Here is a 15638-nt window from a genome sequence, read left to right as displayed (position 1 = left end):
TATTTATTTATATAATTTTATGTATATTTTTCCAAGAATATTTTTGGAATTGTTTTATAATCTTAAATATTTCAATTTATGGGATATTAAGAGTCGCAACATATCTTTCAGAATCAGCAGACATTATTTGATCAAGCTGTGGATAGCGCAACACTGCCAGATTCCAGAGTGGACGTAAAAATTTCTTCATCATCATGTACGATAAAGCTAAGGTACTATATAAAATATTAAGCAATGGGTATTTCATGGGTGCATAAAGCCCGATTTGCATTTTTTTCCTTACATAGATTTCCCGTCCCAGACTTGAGACCATTGCATGATATGAGTCGTGCACCATGGTGGAAGAGATCCGTGAGACCCGATTACATGATAGCGCAAATGACAGATGCTCAAATTCATTCCACTATGGACAGTCGATCTCATTATCTAGCCAGGCACGAATTGCAGTGTCGCCGGTTATTACTGTTATACGTAGAGACCGAGGATGACACGCCGATCGAGATTGGTCTTGCCACAGCCGACGAGAAAAGCGATGCTGCGTCGTATCAGCAGGTCAGCGACGACCTTGGTTGGACAAGAGTGGTGGTCATTGTGTATCCAGAACGTCTCAGTGCCCCATTGGAAGATAGTTCCGAGGAAGAGCCCGAGAACGATAAACGGATTTTGGATGATAGCTTGGAAAAAACCCCGAAGCACGCGCCTTCTCCCTTCACTTCTAGACGAATCATGCGCGAATCTGATACGCTTCATTCGAAATCTCATGAACACGGTGAAAAAAACGAGCAAAGGTTAGTGCCTTGAAATGTTTTAGAATAAATTAATGTGATTATATATTTATAATACTTTTTTATTATTATTCTAAAACAGTGACGGCGAGGAATTAATTATACCCGGCAATCGACAAGAGATGTTGGAATTTATAGAGGAAGGTATACACGGCTCTAGATTGCAATTAGAAATCAATCTACCTTGCGCTTCCGTCCAAATACCGTCTAAACGCATTTACGAACAACTCTACAATCGATTCAATACCGATCTATTTCTGTGGGAGCCGTCTGCGCCCAGACCCAAGTACACCACTTATATGGAAAGTCACATCGGCCTCGACTTGGCATCGACTCTCTTACAGGAATCCGCTTATCCTAGGTAAATATTCTAAAAACATTTCGAGGAAATTTTGAAATATTCCTGAAAATTATTTGTATAATTTGTAGATTCACCATGTGCAAAAGCGGGATCCAATATAATTCCGACTCCGACTCGGATGAGGAAGGTATTTTTCAATCTACGACGAACGAGAAGAATCGCAAGGATCATCAGCAGACACGAATGTCATCGAAGAAAGCTCAAAGCAAACTTGCAATGACTCTGAGCATTAATCAGGGTCTGCTGTCTATGTACACTCCCGTACGCGATTCCATGCGCAACGTTATACCCGGACAACAAGGAGAACTCATTATTCGATTGGAGGATGCCACAATATTCTCCGTAACAGCGTACAAGGGGAATGTGAATCTGAGCTACGCTTGCGCCATGATGAAGAGCATATCGCTCGATCATTGCGGTTTGACCACGAGCCCGTCACAGACACCACCGTTGAGATGTATCAATAGCGTTACACCACGACATTGCGAGAGAACAATATATCGCAGCGGACCCGGCACCAGTATAGCAGCGAATCCCAGCGACAAGGATATGATGACGATTGCGGTGAGGATACAAGCAGCTCATCAAACGCATCGTATTAAGACGTTTCGTGTCGCGATAAGTATAAGCAATGCCACATTGAGGCATCGAATGTGCCCCACCACCACAACGTGGTTCACAGAGTTCTTAGACTGTCTAGATGTGGCGGATCATCCGGTCGCGGGCTACACACCGCCGGGCGTTTTAACCGAACTGCATTTACATCTTTGGGATTGCGCGATTGATTATAGGCCGCTTCACCTGCCGTTGAGATCTATTGTGACCCTTGGCAATTTCAGCGTATCGAGCAACATCACCGCGCAAACCAATACGTCGACGTTACGCTTCATCGCAGAAGACGTCGCACTTTTTATATCGGACAAATTAATGCGCGAAAAGTCAGGAGTGGATATCAGGCAGGATTTTGTGTGCGTGATGAATTTTGGCCTGTTCGAATTGTCGCTGCGCCTGAACGAGAGAATGTATGGCGGTACGCCGCGCGTTGATCTCCGAGCGAGCAACAATGTGTTACACATACGCACGTGCTCGGATTCTGGTCGCGCTCTCATGCAACTGCTCACGTATGTCGCTAACGATGGCGATCTGCAACAGCAACCGAACAACAGTGCGACTAGTCACGGTAGCACCGAGAGCATACCTACCACTGTGCCACCAACATCTACGACGTACGAGGAGAATCTTTTGGGCGTCGAGAGTATCAATACTCTAAGCAGAAGTCAGGTCGAGCGAGTCTACAGCTTGATGGAGGATGCGTTGGAGGAGACCGTGAAGGGAACGACGATAACGACCCGAAGCGGGAATGAAAACGGGAAAACGCCAATGACGGAGAATCGAGTCGAATTTTTTTTCCCCGACGAGTCGTGTGCTTTGCGTGCAATAGAGACGCGAACAAAGAGTTCGCAAGAATGCAGTAAAACAATCGCGTGCGGCATGAATGACGATGACGACGATGACGACGAATTTTGTATCCTAGGAGAAGAGGCCGGTGCGGGAATAATACCGCGCTACGGAGTACCTGAGGTTCGGTCGTTGTGCCAAGAACCGTTGAGAATAGTGGATAATCACTTTTCCGTGCCGGTCGGAAAAACCGATCTGTTGCAGACTCCGCCAAATTATCCTGCACCAGTCTTGAAGTATACTCTCTGCGAGATGACACTGATATGGCACATGTACGGCGGCAACGATTTTGATAGCTCGCAGTTACAATGCTCCGCGAAACATGTGACCATCAACGACAACGCTCGCAATAATATTGCGCATGGAAGGTACGAAAATTAAAATTAAGAGATTAAAAGAAATTTAAATCTTGAATATAGATTTCGTTAACTCTCTCCTTCTCTCTCTCTCTCTCTTTCTTTTTATTTAATAGGAGTAGGTCCGCTATAGGTGCAGTAAGCTTCAACAAGTCTAATCCGAATGAAGTACACTTCGGCAGCATGCCAAATTCGCCGCGCGCAACGAGAAGCAACGAATCATTGATTGATTGGCACGCGCTGGGCGGCCCGGGTCGACGGCATGATGTGCTGATGGAACTGCAATTGAGCAAGGTTCGCTTCCAACATGAGGTCTATCCGGAGAACACTCGGGAAGCATCCAGGCAAGTGCTACTGGTGCACGAGATCGAAGTAAGGGATAGACTGGCGTCGTCGCACATAAACAAATTCCTTTATCAGTACAGCAGCGAGGCGAGACCCAGGCAGTCTCACTCCATTATGTTTACAATGAAGGCAGTTCACGTAAGGCCGGATCCCAGATTAAGTGCCCAAGAATGTTGTTTGAAACTTAGTCTACTGCCACTGCGACTGAACATAGACCAAGATAGCCTACTGTTCTTAATACAATTTTTTAACGAACTAGGCGGTGGATCGAAGCGAAGCCAAGAAAGCTCTAACACACCCAATAGCTCGCAATCCACCCCCGTATCGAAACAAGGAACACCTACACATCATCCGCCCATTATGAGCGTGAATGATGATGCGTTGAAGAATGACGCGATGATGAATATGTCGCAGAATAATATCATTGATCAGAATCTATTGATACTTTTGGAAGACGAGCTGACATTCAGGGACAATAAGACTAAAACCAAGGCTGTCCACCAGATCCACGATGATAGTCAACCGATATACTTTAGGTATGGAATCGAAATTATTATTATCGGGAAAATTGCAATGATTCACAAATTGTTTAAAATTGTGTGCGTCTATTTAGAAGCGTGGTATTTGGCCCGGAAGTTCTCATCAGGTTGGATTACCAAGGGAAACGTATGGATTTCACTCACGGACCATTGGCGGGTCTGTTAATGGGTTTAGCAGAACTGAATTGCTCCGAATTAAGACTAAAGAGACTGTCGTACAGGCACGGGTTATTGGGCTACGATAAGCTTCTCGCGTATTTGGCTTCAGAATGGTTGCAAGACATCAAGAAGAATCAACTTCCGAGTTTACTCGGCGGCGTGGGCCCGATGCATTCTGTGGTGCAGTTATGTGAGTATATACATATATATATATATATGGCTTATAATTCTGATTCTGTGGGAATTAAACGCAGTATCAAATCATTTTTGAAAATACGTCGAATTATATAAGAAATTTTATGCACTATTCCTGAGTAGTGATCAAAAGTATCTCGTTTCCTCATTTAAAAAATAAAATTTGCATTAGCATAACGAATTTATAAATACAAGTAGATTATATACACAAATATAATGCAATTGATGGCACTGTTATTCTAGTTCAAGGGATACGCGATCTATTTTGGTTACCGATCGAACAGTATCAGAGAGACGGAAGAATTGTCCGTGGTTTACAGCGCGGGGCGAATAGCTTTACAACGTGTACTGCGATGGCTGCATTAGAATTGACATGCAGAATCGTGCAAGCGTTACAAACCACAGCTGAGACCGCGTATGATATAGTTAGTCCCGGTCCCAGCGTAAGATGCAAAAATAAGGGACAAAAGGGTCGTCGAAAGAGATACAGCCAGCCACTGGATATTCGAGAAGGGGTAGCTAACGCTTACACCTTGGTAAAAGAGGTGAGATATTCGAAAATTATATATACGTTCGAAAATAATAAAATAATATATATAATATCTCTTACATATTTTAATCGATAAACTTGTGAATTATATCTTATATCATAAACTTTTATTTTTACGAAATATACTTTCCGCCCTTTCATCTTGTTTTCTACGTACTCATTCTCCGTTTGTACGCTTTTCCTCTTTCTCGCATCTTTCTAAGTAAATCTAATCTATTTTAGCTATTTGCGTTTTTATGATAAAAGGATTTTTGTTTTCTTTTTACTTCCTTTTCTCTCTCTATAACATCTTGATTTATAATATCTATAATATTTGATTATTTAGGGTTTAGGCGAGACTGCGACTCAATTGGTTCGAGTGGCAAGTGAGGAACACGAGCATAAGGGCACGGTCGGTGCGGTCGGCGGTGTACTACGACAAATTCCGCCAACGGTCGTAAAACCAATTATCCTGGCCACAGAAGCGACCAGCAATGTCTTGGGTGGCATGCGATCTTCGTTGGTGCCCGATGCGCGACGAGAGGCGGTACAGAAGTGGCGACAAAATTCCGATACCAGTTAATTCCGGGTTATAAAAAGGAGATCGTTAAATCAGATCTCGTCAGTCAATTTCGCTCAAATAACGCTTTTTCTCGATTGCGGCCAATCAGGCGAGCCGAGTCACTTTTTATTATAACATATTCATGACATATATAACGAAAGAGAATACTAGATAAGAGTGCCATACGTTTTCGCGTTGCGTCTGGCGACATTGTGATTGTAGCGATTTATTTTCACACTAGATCTGTGCGATTTACTCTCGCTTGATCTGTACGATTGGGCCTCGATGGATCGACATGCGAGGAAACAATAGACCTAAAACGTAACTCTGATGAAAAAGATGAGAGAAAAATAGGAGTCGTCGTCCCATTGGGTCCTAACTACGTGTGCTATACAATGTTAACGGAGTGATATCGATTTAATTGATTTTCTTGTACATTATACGAAAGAGGTGCAGTACACTTGGAAAAAAGTTCACATAATTCAAATCACATAATTTAAAATTGCTGCTAATTTATAATAAATGTACAAAAACAGAAAAAGATATAACTTGTTATACTTATAGAATGTGAAAATAGCTACGTTCTATTATGAAGGAATATATGACAGCACACTATATTCCTTCTATATATATTTTTTGTTTTGATCATGTGAATGTTTTATACCAATGATATATGTATCGGACAAGATTTTTATTAATAAAATTATACATAATATATAGAAAAATTTCTTTTATATATAATTATTATATATAATAGAAAAAATGTTTCACTCTAATTTTTTTTTTCTACAGATCTGACAATTATTTGTCATTTATAATGTCATAATGATCAAACTGTCAAAATGACTTCTCTTATACATCTGTTTTTTTTTTAATTGCATAACTTTTATATTTTTGCTATCTTTCTTTCAAATCCTAATTATATTTATCTATCTTATATATTTATGCTTTCTATACTTTATTCTCTTCCAATATATATATATATATGCATCGGCTCTGTCATGTAATTAAACCCACCTTACACTTTTTTAAATACCTCCTTTTCCAAAACTCGAATATATATTCTCTGTCTCATTTTGAAGCACAGTTTTAAAGGCAGAAGGTGCAGAAGAGTGCAGTTAAAACATAGCTGGCCAGTGGCGGAATTAGCGTCGTACATACATAATACGAGAAGATGCGACAGAATCAGAACAAGTTCAATCATTCCGCGTGACGAGTCCAGTCGAAAAGACAGAAAGTACTTGTCGCAAACACGTCCGTTCGCGTGCATCGGAAGAAAATTATGCAATCTCGTTCAACACGCTCTTGTTACCGAAGGATCAAATGAAGGAGGCTGACTTTCCTACTCTCTCGACATCTCGAATCTGCAATCGGAATGGTTTCCCTGACGCGAATCTCTTTTGTTACGCTTTTCTATGGTAAGTGGCTGTCGGCCACACACCGAAAAATATTGCCTCTGTTTGCAAAAAATAAAATACATTATGCGATTTGTGATAATTTTGCGCGCGCGACGTAATCTTGCACGTCGGCCGATCGATAACATACGATTCTCTTGACATTCGTCTAATTTAATTACTATGTACAGAAATTTTATAATTTATAATTGTATGCGCATATAGAAAATGTAGCATATTTGTTTGCATTTTAATTTTAATTACATTACTATCTCTCTGTATGAATTTATAAGAACATCTGACAAATTCTATTTATCAGTCAAACCTGGTAGACATTTAATTCAATTTGGATAACTCGATTTTATTCGCATGCAAAAAATATCTTTTTTAATTTCTTAGTTAAAAAATATATTTGTTTATCTATTTCAAATTAATTAATAAAACGTTTTATTTGAAACATAACTCTTAGTTTCATCTATATAACTTCAATGACAGATGTATCAAGCGACGCGGTAGCGGCGCGACGTCAAGTATATGAAAAAACGATTTGCCTATGCACAGGGGCCGCGACGCTACCAAGTAGCTTATTACCTTTATTTCTCATCAGAGTTTTTGTAGCGTGCACATTCATATATAGTAAAATACGATAATCTTCAATGAAACTTTGGTAAACAAGTTTGATTTGATTTGCGTTATACTCGATTTTTGCATAATCTCAGCAATGAGAAATATTTCTATGTAAGCACTTGTTATCATTCAATTACATTTTAGCTTTTTCAGCAATTTTGATGCACACGGCAGGCTCGCGGGTGATCGAGCTGAGTGATAGGTATGAAATCTAGCAATATTGTATACTGTTCAACTTCTCCAATTATCAAAAAGATGCTAATCATTTAATATATCTGCTTCTTGCAGATTTCTGGATATACACAAAGATGGACAATGGCTGGTCATGGTATATTCAATTTCTATGAAGCATATTTATCTCCTATATATTCAAAATATATAACTATGTTTCCATTTTCTGTAGATGTATGCGCCATGGTGTGCGCATTGTAAAAGATTGGAACCGATTTGGTCTCATGTTGCTCAGCATTTGCATGCAACATCAATACGAGTGGGACGTGTGGATTGTACTAGATTTACCAGCGTGGCAACTTCATTCAAAATTAAAGGATTTCCCACCATTCTATTGTAAATACGCCTTTTTCTCTGACTACTAAATATTCATACAATAATATTTTCAATTTACAGTTTAAAAGGTGATCAAGAGTATGTATATCACGGTGATAGAACTAGAGAGGAAATAGTCAAATTCGCTTTAAGACTAAGCGGTCCTCCTGTGCAAGAGGTAACGAGACCTCAAAGCTTTGACACTATAAAGAGAGAACGCGATCTCTATTTCTTATACGTGGGCAGTAGATCTGGAGTCCTATGGGTAAAATCTTTTTACAATTTTACGAAAATATTATAAAGCCAGTTTGAAAAATTCAAATTTAACAGGAACTTTATCACAAGACTGCAAATATATTTCAACCGCATGCATTCTTCTATCAATCTCATCCGAGCGTTGTAAATAAACACGCACCTGTGGAAAATGTTCCGGCATTATTCGTGTACAAAGAAAGTTCGCATTACAATTTCACTGGTGAGAGTTAATCGAAGGAAAAAGAGATAATTATTATTATTATTATCTGTAATGAATGTTAAATTCGATTTGCAGGACACAATTTAAGTGATATAGAGAAAATGAACGAGACGCTTTATAAGTGGGTGAACGCGGAACGTTTCCCGACGTTTCCGAAAGTGACTAGAGGAAACATAAATCAATTATTCTTAACGAATAAGAATCTCGTTTTAGCGGTAGTGGAAGAAAATCAGTTAGAAGAGGTTGCGCCCGACATGCTGGAGTTCAAGGACATGGTCGAGTCTGTGATTAAAAGCAAACGGGAGAAATACCACGAGTACGTTTATTTGATAGCATATATTTTAGTAGAAGCACTGGATATAAATTAACATCGTTGTGTATTCAGCCATTTTCAGTTCGGTTGGATAGCTAGTCCCGATCTAGTCAATAGCATAGCAATGATGGTACTACCTTTACCGAGCTTAATTGTGATAAATACAACTACTAGTCACCATCATATTCCCGAGGATGAAACAGAGAAACTGACTCCGTACGTGATAGAATTGTTCCTAGAGCAGATTCGCAATGAAAGTGCTCCGGTACACGTCTTTTATATCTTAATAATTCTGCTAGCTGTTAAAGGAATATATTAACAATAAGAACCTATTATGATTGATGAATTTTCAGCGATACGGTGGAAACAATTGGCTAGTGCGTAGTTATAGAACTTGGTTTGAATTGAAAACCACTCTGGCTTCAATGTGGAAGGGCAATCCTATCTTAATGACTGTATTGGTCGGATTACCAGTTGGATTCTTATCGTTAATATGTTATGGCATTTGTTGTCCAGATATCTTAGATGCAAATGATGAAGAAGATGGTATAATGTTTTTATTATGAAAAAATGTACTAATTTTTATAAAGAAATAATAAACATACGTAATCACTGTGTGCTTTTTTCAGAAAATGCTGGAACGAGTCATATGAAGAATGATTGAAAATAATTATGGATGTAGATTACGTGGAGAATTTCGAGATAAAAATTTTTTATCATATATAGCATACATGAACAATTTTGATTATATAATATGTTCTTAAGAAAAATTTGCCAAAGCAGTTTTTTAAAACTCTGAGTATTTTTATACAGTATTGTATATCGCTAACACATTCCATACATTTTTATTTCTGATAAACCTTTTTTATGTATGTATTAATTTCTTTTATGATTATGTTGTAAAAAAATGACGCGTATTCCATGAGACAATACAACCGAGTTAAATATGTACACACTCGGAAAAATTTGTCTTTTAACACAGCTTTAAAAAAAGAGTGTAAGATATATCAAAAATTTGTATATTAGATACGATTGTTCACATAATATGTGAAAGATCGAATTAAGCATCAAACATTGTTTTTTTATATATATATGGACAAATAATGATAATATATTTAGAATTGTGTAAGTTATATACATGTATATGTGAAATTGTTGTTTGTTGTATTGTGTAGACTGCAAGTGTGATTGTGCGGTTTCTGTTTGAGAAGGAAAAATAATCTCTTGCGTGTGTTAGACATTTGCTGAATGTATATTTATATGTATCAAATAAAAAAAAATAAAAAATGAACATTTCTGTTATGTTACTATTATTACTTAGGGATATACGAAATATTTTATTGCCAAGTGGGACATAATATTAAATAGTCTTTCCTTATATCTATATCAAAATCTGCCAAATTGGCATTAATAACTTTTATTTTTATAGCATAAAAGTAAAATACAACTAAGCATAAAAGTATATATTGAAAAAGGTTACCTTCAACTGCACACACAAATCAAGAGCAAAATTTTGTTGATTAAAGTAACATTTCAGATATAAAATTTGTACATTTGCTACAAGTCCATATCATCATCTGAATCCAAAGCTGCTCTCCTTCTATCAAACTAAAAAAATAAAATAAAATTTTGGTAATGTTTAATTCTATTATTAGATGCATATCTATAATGATTACTAACTTTGACAGTTGTTTTCCTTTGCGTTTGTTGATTTAAACTCTCAAGTAAATTGATCAACTGTTTCTCTCCAAGCTTTCCAGGTAGTTGTTGATTTTGTGCCATATTTAAAATCATTTCTTCTACCATTTTTCCTTTCTCTGGCTTTCCAAGACAAAGTGTGTTCACTATCAATAAATATACACATAGATTATTAATTAAGGTACCTATATATTACACATATCTGTGATATCAATTCTAAAGTACAGTTTGACAATGCCAAAAAAGAAGGTTATATGATATAACTTACATCTCGCTCTAGCTGACTGATCTAATACTTGAGTTAATATAGTATGTTTCATCTCTTCCATACGTTGCATTCTTTCTTCCATCGATTGTTTATTGTCGACATTGTTATATTTGAAATTCTCTTGTAAAATATACACGAAACAGTATACACCTAATCTCAATATTATATACATTTTGCTTCTAGGTGTAGAAATGTTGTATTTAAATAATTATCAAAGAGAACGGGTAACATATATAATTTTTAAACATTTTTCTCTCAGCTACAAACTCGTGTGGAATTCCGTGGCAATTACCTTATATTGAGATTGCAACTGCATCAACCGTTGCTGTCGTAATGCTTCTAATTCCGGGTCTGACATATTTACGCTTTTGTACTTATCTTGTTAGATTTTTTAGATTCTCAAATTAAACCTGATTAAACAGCGACTGACCGCGATGGATCATGGAGCATGGACCGCGACTTAATGACGTCTATTAAATCCCTCAATGCCACAGATGATATAAGATATATAGATAGCTAACTCCCGTATTTCGCTTATAGTCTATGGCCTATGGTCTATGCTGTTTTAAGCACCAGCACCAGCTGGCCAAATGCCGACGAGATACGTATGTATACGTGTGTAATATGAGTATTTGTGTGTGTATAACACCGGCATATAATATTTCCATATATGGTAAGTTTTTTTTTTATTTAGAATATCTGTTATCTATTTTATATTTTTTTTCGGAAGATAATACTACTCTTTCACTAATATGCCCAGGTCCCATTTTTTCTCATTTTTTAAAATATAAAAACTTCAAAAGAAAGAAAGAAAATTTCAAGATTCTTAAAAAACTTTTCTTGTCAATATCTTAGCACGAAAAGAAATTATAATATTGGTTGCAGGGATACCGATCTAGAGATTCAAAGCAATATTTCCTTGATGTTTTAATTTCTGATTTATATTTATATATTTATTTTTTAGTTGATAATATTTTTTTCTTGCGCTCTATCTCCGATATTTCTCATATATCGCGAAACAGCGATTGGACGACGGATAGTGGAACGTAGAATCCATTGGTTGTTTCCGGTACCGCCTGTCGGCAAGAAATGTCAGACGACGTGGCCGGTGATAGAATATGGTAGGCTGCGCAAATAAAGCGGCGATATATTACTTTGAGGTTCGATATGTCATATAGTGAGAGCCGATAAAGCGGATATCGAGTTAGGCGTATTTTGTCCGTGTTTCAACGTTGTTTCGATCCTTTCGCACGACGTTGCAACATGGGTCTGTGCAAATGTCCGAAAAGAAGAGTAACGAATCAATTTTGTTTTGAGCATCGTGTCAATGTATGCGAACATTGCATGGTCACGAGTCATCCAAAGGTACGTTTTCGCCAATCGTTTTTACATGTAGATACCTCTGACGAATATTTCTTTGTACAGTATCAAACGGTTTATCATAATCATGTATGATTAATTTACATGTGTTTTACAGTGTATAGTACAGTCATATTTGTTATGGCTCCATGACCATGACTACAATCCAATTTGTACATTATGTTCCGACAAATTAAGCGATGGTGATTGCGTGAGACTGACATGTTATCACATGTATCATTGGATATGTTTGGACCGATATGCCAGGGATCTACCGGCAACAACAGCACCAGCGGGATACACTTGTCCCACATGTCGAGTGTGTATCTTTCCGCAACCTAAACTCGTGTCACCAGTTGCGGATGTTCTTAGGGAAAAATTGGCTACTGTGAATTGGGCTCGGGCTGGTCTTGGTTTACCATTGGTATCTATTGCGCTAATTTTCTTACAAGCACTAAAAAATGTTATCTTTTGCTATATAATGTTTTTTTTTTTTATAGTTGAGCAATGATAGAGAACAAAAATTGGAGCAAGAGCGTCCTTTGATAGCAGTAGAGAGCACTTTGTTCCAAAACCACACAGTGACTACGCCAGCATCTCCTACAGTTGCTATGTCTCGCACAAGTAGTACCATCAATTCGAATTCCACTGTTAGCAATGTACATGCGAACAGTCAGAAGCTCGGTCCGCCTTACTCAATCGTAAATATTGAATCGTCTCTTGGATTATCCACTTCGGCATCTAGGAAGGTATGTGAAGCTTATGACGATCCGAAAGATATGTCCTTTGATCACGATGAAAACAAATACCAGCGAAAATCCGCCATAGAATGGTTTCTAAGATGGTGGAAGCTGATATCGAGAGCACCGGTGCGACGGAAAACCGCGGGGTCTTTGTATAAGAGATATGCCTTAATAATCTTTGTCGGTATATTATTCTTTGTTGGGATTATTCTGCTCTTTTCATGGCTGGGCAGGATGGCGACGGATGGTGATCCGAGCTTCGATGTATTAGCAAATCCTAACGTGAAGCGTGGTGGATAGTCTGTGTAATGTTGTATTATGCATTACGCGAGAGCGATGACAATTGTCGATTGTCATGTGAAACGACTCCGGAAATGTGAGAAACGTGACAATGACGAAATATATAACTGCGAGAGAAGCGCGAATACAATTGCAATACGTGAAAAAGTGTAATTTTATGGGACATATAGGACATATCTAGTATAAGTTATAGTGTATATGTAACGTTTGTTAATTTTTATGTAAATTATATCTTATATCAAAGTTGTATATTTAAATCTGTAAAGGCTTATCGATTTATAAATTACGAAATTATCGTATCAAAAATTATAGCACAAGAACTTACTTATCCTATCCATATACTTGTTATAAGACTGAGGAATGCATGTACATTATATATATATATATATATACACACGTGTATGTGTGTGTGTGTGTCTGCGCGCATGTGTTTAATAATGACACAAACATGTCCCTTTTTTTAACTTGTTCGCTATATAATATTATATTTTGTATACATATTTAACATTTATATTTCGTATTTTACAATCAATTATTATTCTTTGTATATTTGTGTTTTTATTTGATACTATTACAATACGAATTAATTCCTATAATGTTATCCATCTTCTTGTAAAATGTCTTTTTTTAAAGTTAGAAGCTCAGAAGTAGCCAAATTTTTTTGATATCTTTCCAAGACATGAATGTAACAAGAAGCGCAACGTATTCCGTACACTCTTCTTCGATGTGGACTATTGAAATTTAAATGAACCGAGTCGTATCCCTATAAACATCTCCTCCCATGAAATATTAAAATGCTTACAACCGCGTACGCATAAGATGGTTTATTGGTGCCTTTATATTTCTTTTATTCTTCATAGTTGCTTATTAGAAACAAGTACATATCTTTATTCTTTTGCAAAATGAAATTTTGTTATTGTTTTATAAAATCTATTGAAATTACTCCATGTTATATATTATAATAACAAATAAAACACGAGACTTTAATGCAACAATAACTTTGGCTATCAACAATAGTTTTGAAAAAATCAAAGAATCGATAATGTATAAAAGATAACAATATAGTATATAACATTAATTTATCTTATACTAATTTATTTTTCTTCTTTAATAGTGTTGTCATGTGGAACGGAAATTCAATGTACTGTGTTACTGTCTATCATGCGAATAAATCGAAACTGAATATCCTGCAACTCTCGAATACTCCCACACAACGACGTACAAGATCGACAACTAAAAGATCAATATTTGTTACAAGTTCTCCACACCGCATACTTTATTTCGAAAAGCAGCGGGCCCGACGGCGCCACACGGAATGGGTGGATTGAGAGTCAAATTTCTTCTACAGGGACCGGTCGCGCCGGTGATCGCGCAGGATTACATACTTTCTTCATCCAGCGAGCATAGCGATATACACGTCCGATCGTGTGCGAGGTTCCACTCTTCCATACAAATTCATATGTAAGTATAAAAAAGCCGAAAAACTAACAATGTAAATATATATATTTCAGTGCGACATTTTCACACAGACACGATGATGTAAAGGGCGTATTTTTGAGTTATTAAACTCGACAAGATATTTAAAAAGATTGTAAACGGTCGGAGACCGGTTTGCGTGTTTGATCTAATCTAAATTGGTCTCGTATATCGGACACGCAGGCTAGAGTGACCAGCAGCATAAATTGAAGAGATGAACTCGGTGAAAGAAGTATACGGTAACAGATGGATGGCATGGTGGAGAAGAAATTCAACGGCCTTACCCGTTGCCACGACGATTTCGTGTAATCTCGCGTACTGCGTGGAGGCCGGTTACACGCGCATGGCTGCGGTGCTTTCGATGATTTCGCTGGGTAAGATAGGATCCATTTGTGCTTGCTTACGTTAGCTGATATATATTTCTTGGCTTCGTTTGCTGACTATGCTGAATCGAATTTGAACGTATCCGTTGGTACTTTGAATTTTCTTTAAATCAATATAAAATTCGAAGAGATATAGAATTTCTTTTCTATATGTCGTCGATATAAATATTTTTTTCTTTTTTTTGTATATTTATAAGAAATTAACATGTTTCTTTTGAGTTCTCAGCGCGAATAAAATGGTAAATATTCGCAATTTGCAAGATTTATTTTAAATGCGGCTTGACTTAGTACTTAGTTTTATGTACAGTTATGTCAACTAAATTTACTTTTCAGAAAACGTCTTAAGAACGTTTCATTTAAAAACCTTCCGTTAATATTGTAATAATAGAATATAATTTCGATTTTTTATATTTTTTCAACGATAGAAAGTTTGAAAATGTTTACTCAAAAGTTAAGATTGGCGAATGTAGTTGAGGATTTTTCTTACCGCTCCTCTCTTCAGGTGGTGTTACCTTGTACTATATTTCTAAACGTCGATGGAAAATAAAGTCGCGAGATCTTGTCATTCTAACCGGTTGCAATTCCGGTTTGGGCTACAGTCTAGCAATGCACTGTCGCGCTCAAGGCGCAACAGTTTTAGCCGGGGTGCGTGAAACAGCTATGGTGCTGAAACCCAACGCTGCCGTTGAATCATTAAAGGATAAAGGCGTCATCGTTCACCAACTCGATATCACGAATGAAGAATCCGTCCGGGGATTTGGGGAAAG

The 15638-nt window shown here is 37.2% G+C and overlaps 5 protein-coding genes across 7 annotated transcripts in view; 4 read left to right on the top strand and 1 right to left on the bottom strand.

Moving 5' to 3' along the window:
• LOC115240582 (autophagy-related protein 2 homolog B) overlaps positions 1-6014 on the top strand; it is a 10706-nt gene extending 4692 nt beyond the window's left edge. Inside the window, exons 9-16 of one of the 2 annotated variants that reach the window (XR_003884791.1) lie at positions 112-212; positions 288-788; positions 868-1146; positions 1215-2972; positions 3077-3443; positions 3565-3841; positions 3919-4193; positions 4442-4621. Coding sequence is in view for 1 of the 2 variants with exons in the window: in XM_029815811.1 (XP_029671671.1) it covers positions 112-212; positions 288-788; positions 868-1146; positions 1215-2972; positions 3077-3841; positions 3919-4193; positions 4442-4743; positions 5074-5310 (4218 nt within the window). In the remaining variant the exon portion in view is untranslated. Of the gene's footprint in view, positions 1-111; positions 213-287; positions 789-867; positions 1147-1214; positions 2973-3076; positions 3842-3918; positions 4194-4441; positions 4744-5073 lie in introns of those variants that run through there. The other variant, XM_029815811.1, reaches the window with a different exon arrangement.
• Positions 6015-6367: 353 nt separating this feature from the next.
• On the top strand, positions 6368-9924 carry LOC115240657 (protein disulfide-isomerase TMX3). 2 transcript variants are annotated; one of them, XM_029815945.1, is made up of 10 exons: positions 6368-6707; positions 7455-7512; positions 7599-7638; positions 7714-7877; positions 7938-8121; positions 8187-8331; positions 8407-8647; positions 8717-8909; positions 8998-9190; positions 9274-9924. In XM_029815945.1, the coding sequence occupies exons 1-10, from the start codon at positions 6665-6667 to the stop codon at positions 9306-9308; spliced, it is 1296 nt and encodes a 431-aa protein (XP_029671805.1). In that variant the 5' UTR covers positions 6368-6664; the 3' UTR covers positions 9309-9924. The 2 variants fall into 2 exon arrangements, with proteins under 2 accessions (XP_029671805.1, XP_029671806.1); XM_029815946.1 differs by having other exon boundaries at positions 6369-6707; positions 7464-7512.
• Positions 9925-10014: 90 nt separating this feature from the next.
• Positions 10015-11181, bottom strand: LOC115240664 (programmed cell death protein 5). Its single transcript, XM_029815954.1, has 4 exons — positions 10902-11181; positions 10611-10718; positions 10325-10488; positions 10015-10252 (listed from the first exon to the last, which is right to left on the bottom strand). The coding sequence occupies exons 1-4, from the start codon at positions 10966-10968 to the stop codon at positions 10202-10204; spliced, it is 390 nt and encodes a 129-aa protein (XP_029671814.1). The 5' UTR covers positions 10969-11181; the 3' UTR covers positions 10015-10201.
• Positions 11182-11265: 84 nt separating this feature from the next.
• Positions 11266-15638, top strand: part of LOC115240658 (D-beta-hydroxybutyrate dehydrogenase, mitochondrial) — a 6171-nt gene continuing 1798 nt past the window's right edge. Inside the window, exons 1-4 of the mRNA XM_029815947.1 lie at positions 11266-11283; positions 14127-14473; positions 14672-14862; positions 15374-15623. Of these exons, the coding sequence (XP_029671807.1) occupies positions 14703-14862; positions 15374-15623 (410 nt within the window). The 5' untranslated portion in view covers positions 11266-11283; positions 14127-14473; positions 14672-14702. The remainder of the gene's footprint in view (positions 11284-14126; positions 14474-14671; positions 14863-15373; positions 15624-15638) is intronic.
• On the top strand, positions 11575-13321 carry LOC115240661 (zinc finger protein-like 1). Its single transcript, XM_029815949.1, has 3 exons — positions 11575-11975; positions 12088-12393; positions 12470-13321. Exons 1-3 carry the CDS (start codon positions 11874-11876, stop codon positions 13010-13012), a joined length of 951 nt encoding a protein of 316 aa, XP_029671809.1. The 5' UTR covers positions 11575-11873; the 3' UTR covers positions 13013-13321.

Source organism: Formica exsecta, unplaced genomic scaffold (genome assembly GCF_003651465.1).
Source record: "Formica exsecta isolate Colony F162 unplaced genomic scaffold, ASM365146v1 scaffold443, whole genome shotgun sequence".
Lineage (NCBI taxonomy): Eukaryota > Metazoa > Arthropoda > Insecta > Hymenoptera > Formicidae > Formica > Formica exsecta.
The sequence above is the reverse complement of the archived record's forward strand: the minus strand, read 5'-3'. Positions and strand labels throughout refer to the sequence as shown.

Bases quoted from the DNA above. Each gene is read 5' to 3' on its own strand.
- LOC115240657 (XM_029815945.1), top strand. From the start codon at position 6,665: ATGGTTTCCCTGACGCGAATCTCTTTTGTTACGCTTTTCTATG. The intron at 8,332-8,406 runs GTGAGAGTTAAT...TTCGATTTGCAG, and splicing joins TTCGCATTACAATTTCACTG to GACACAATTTAAGTGATATA. The intron at 8,910-8,997 runs GTACACGTCTTT...ATGAATTTTCAG, and splicing joins TTCGCAATGAAAGTGCTCCG to CGATACGGTGGAAACAATTG.
- LOC115240664 (XM_029815954.1), bottom strand. From the start codon at position 10,968: ATGTCAGACCCGGAATTAGAAGCATTACGACAGCAACGGTTGATGCAG. The intron at 10,719-10,901 runs TAATTGCCACGG...AGAATTTCAAAT, and splicing joins GTTGCAATCTCAATATAAGG to ATAACAATGTCGACAATAAA. The intron at 10,253-10,324 runs GTTAGTAATCAT...TTATTTTTTTAG, and splicing joins AAAGGAAAACAACTGTCAAA to TTTGATAGAAGGAGAGCAGC.
- LOC115240661 (XM_029815949.1), top strand. From the start codon at position 11,874: ATGGGTCTGTGCAAATGTCCGAAAAGAAGAGTAACGAATCAATTTTGT. The intron at 11,976-12,087 runs GTACGTTTTCGC...TGTGTTTTACAG, and splicing joins TGGTCACGAGTCATCCAAAG to TGTATAGTACAGTCATATTT. The intron at 12,394-12,469 runs GTATCTATTGCG...TTTTTTTTATAG, and splicing joins CTGGTCTTGGTTTACCATTG to TTGAGCAATGATAGAGAACA.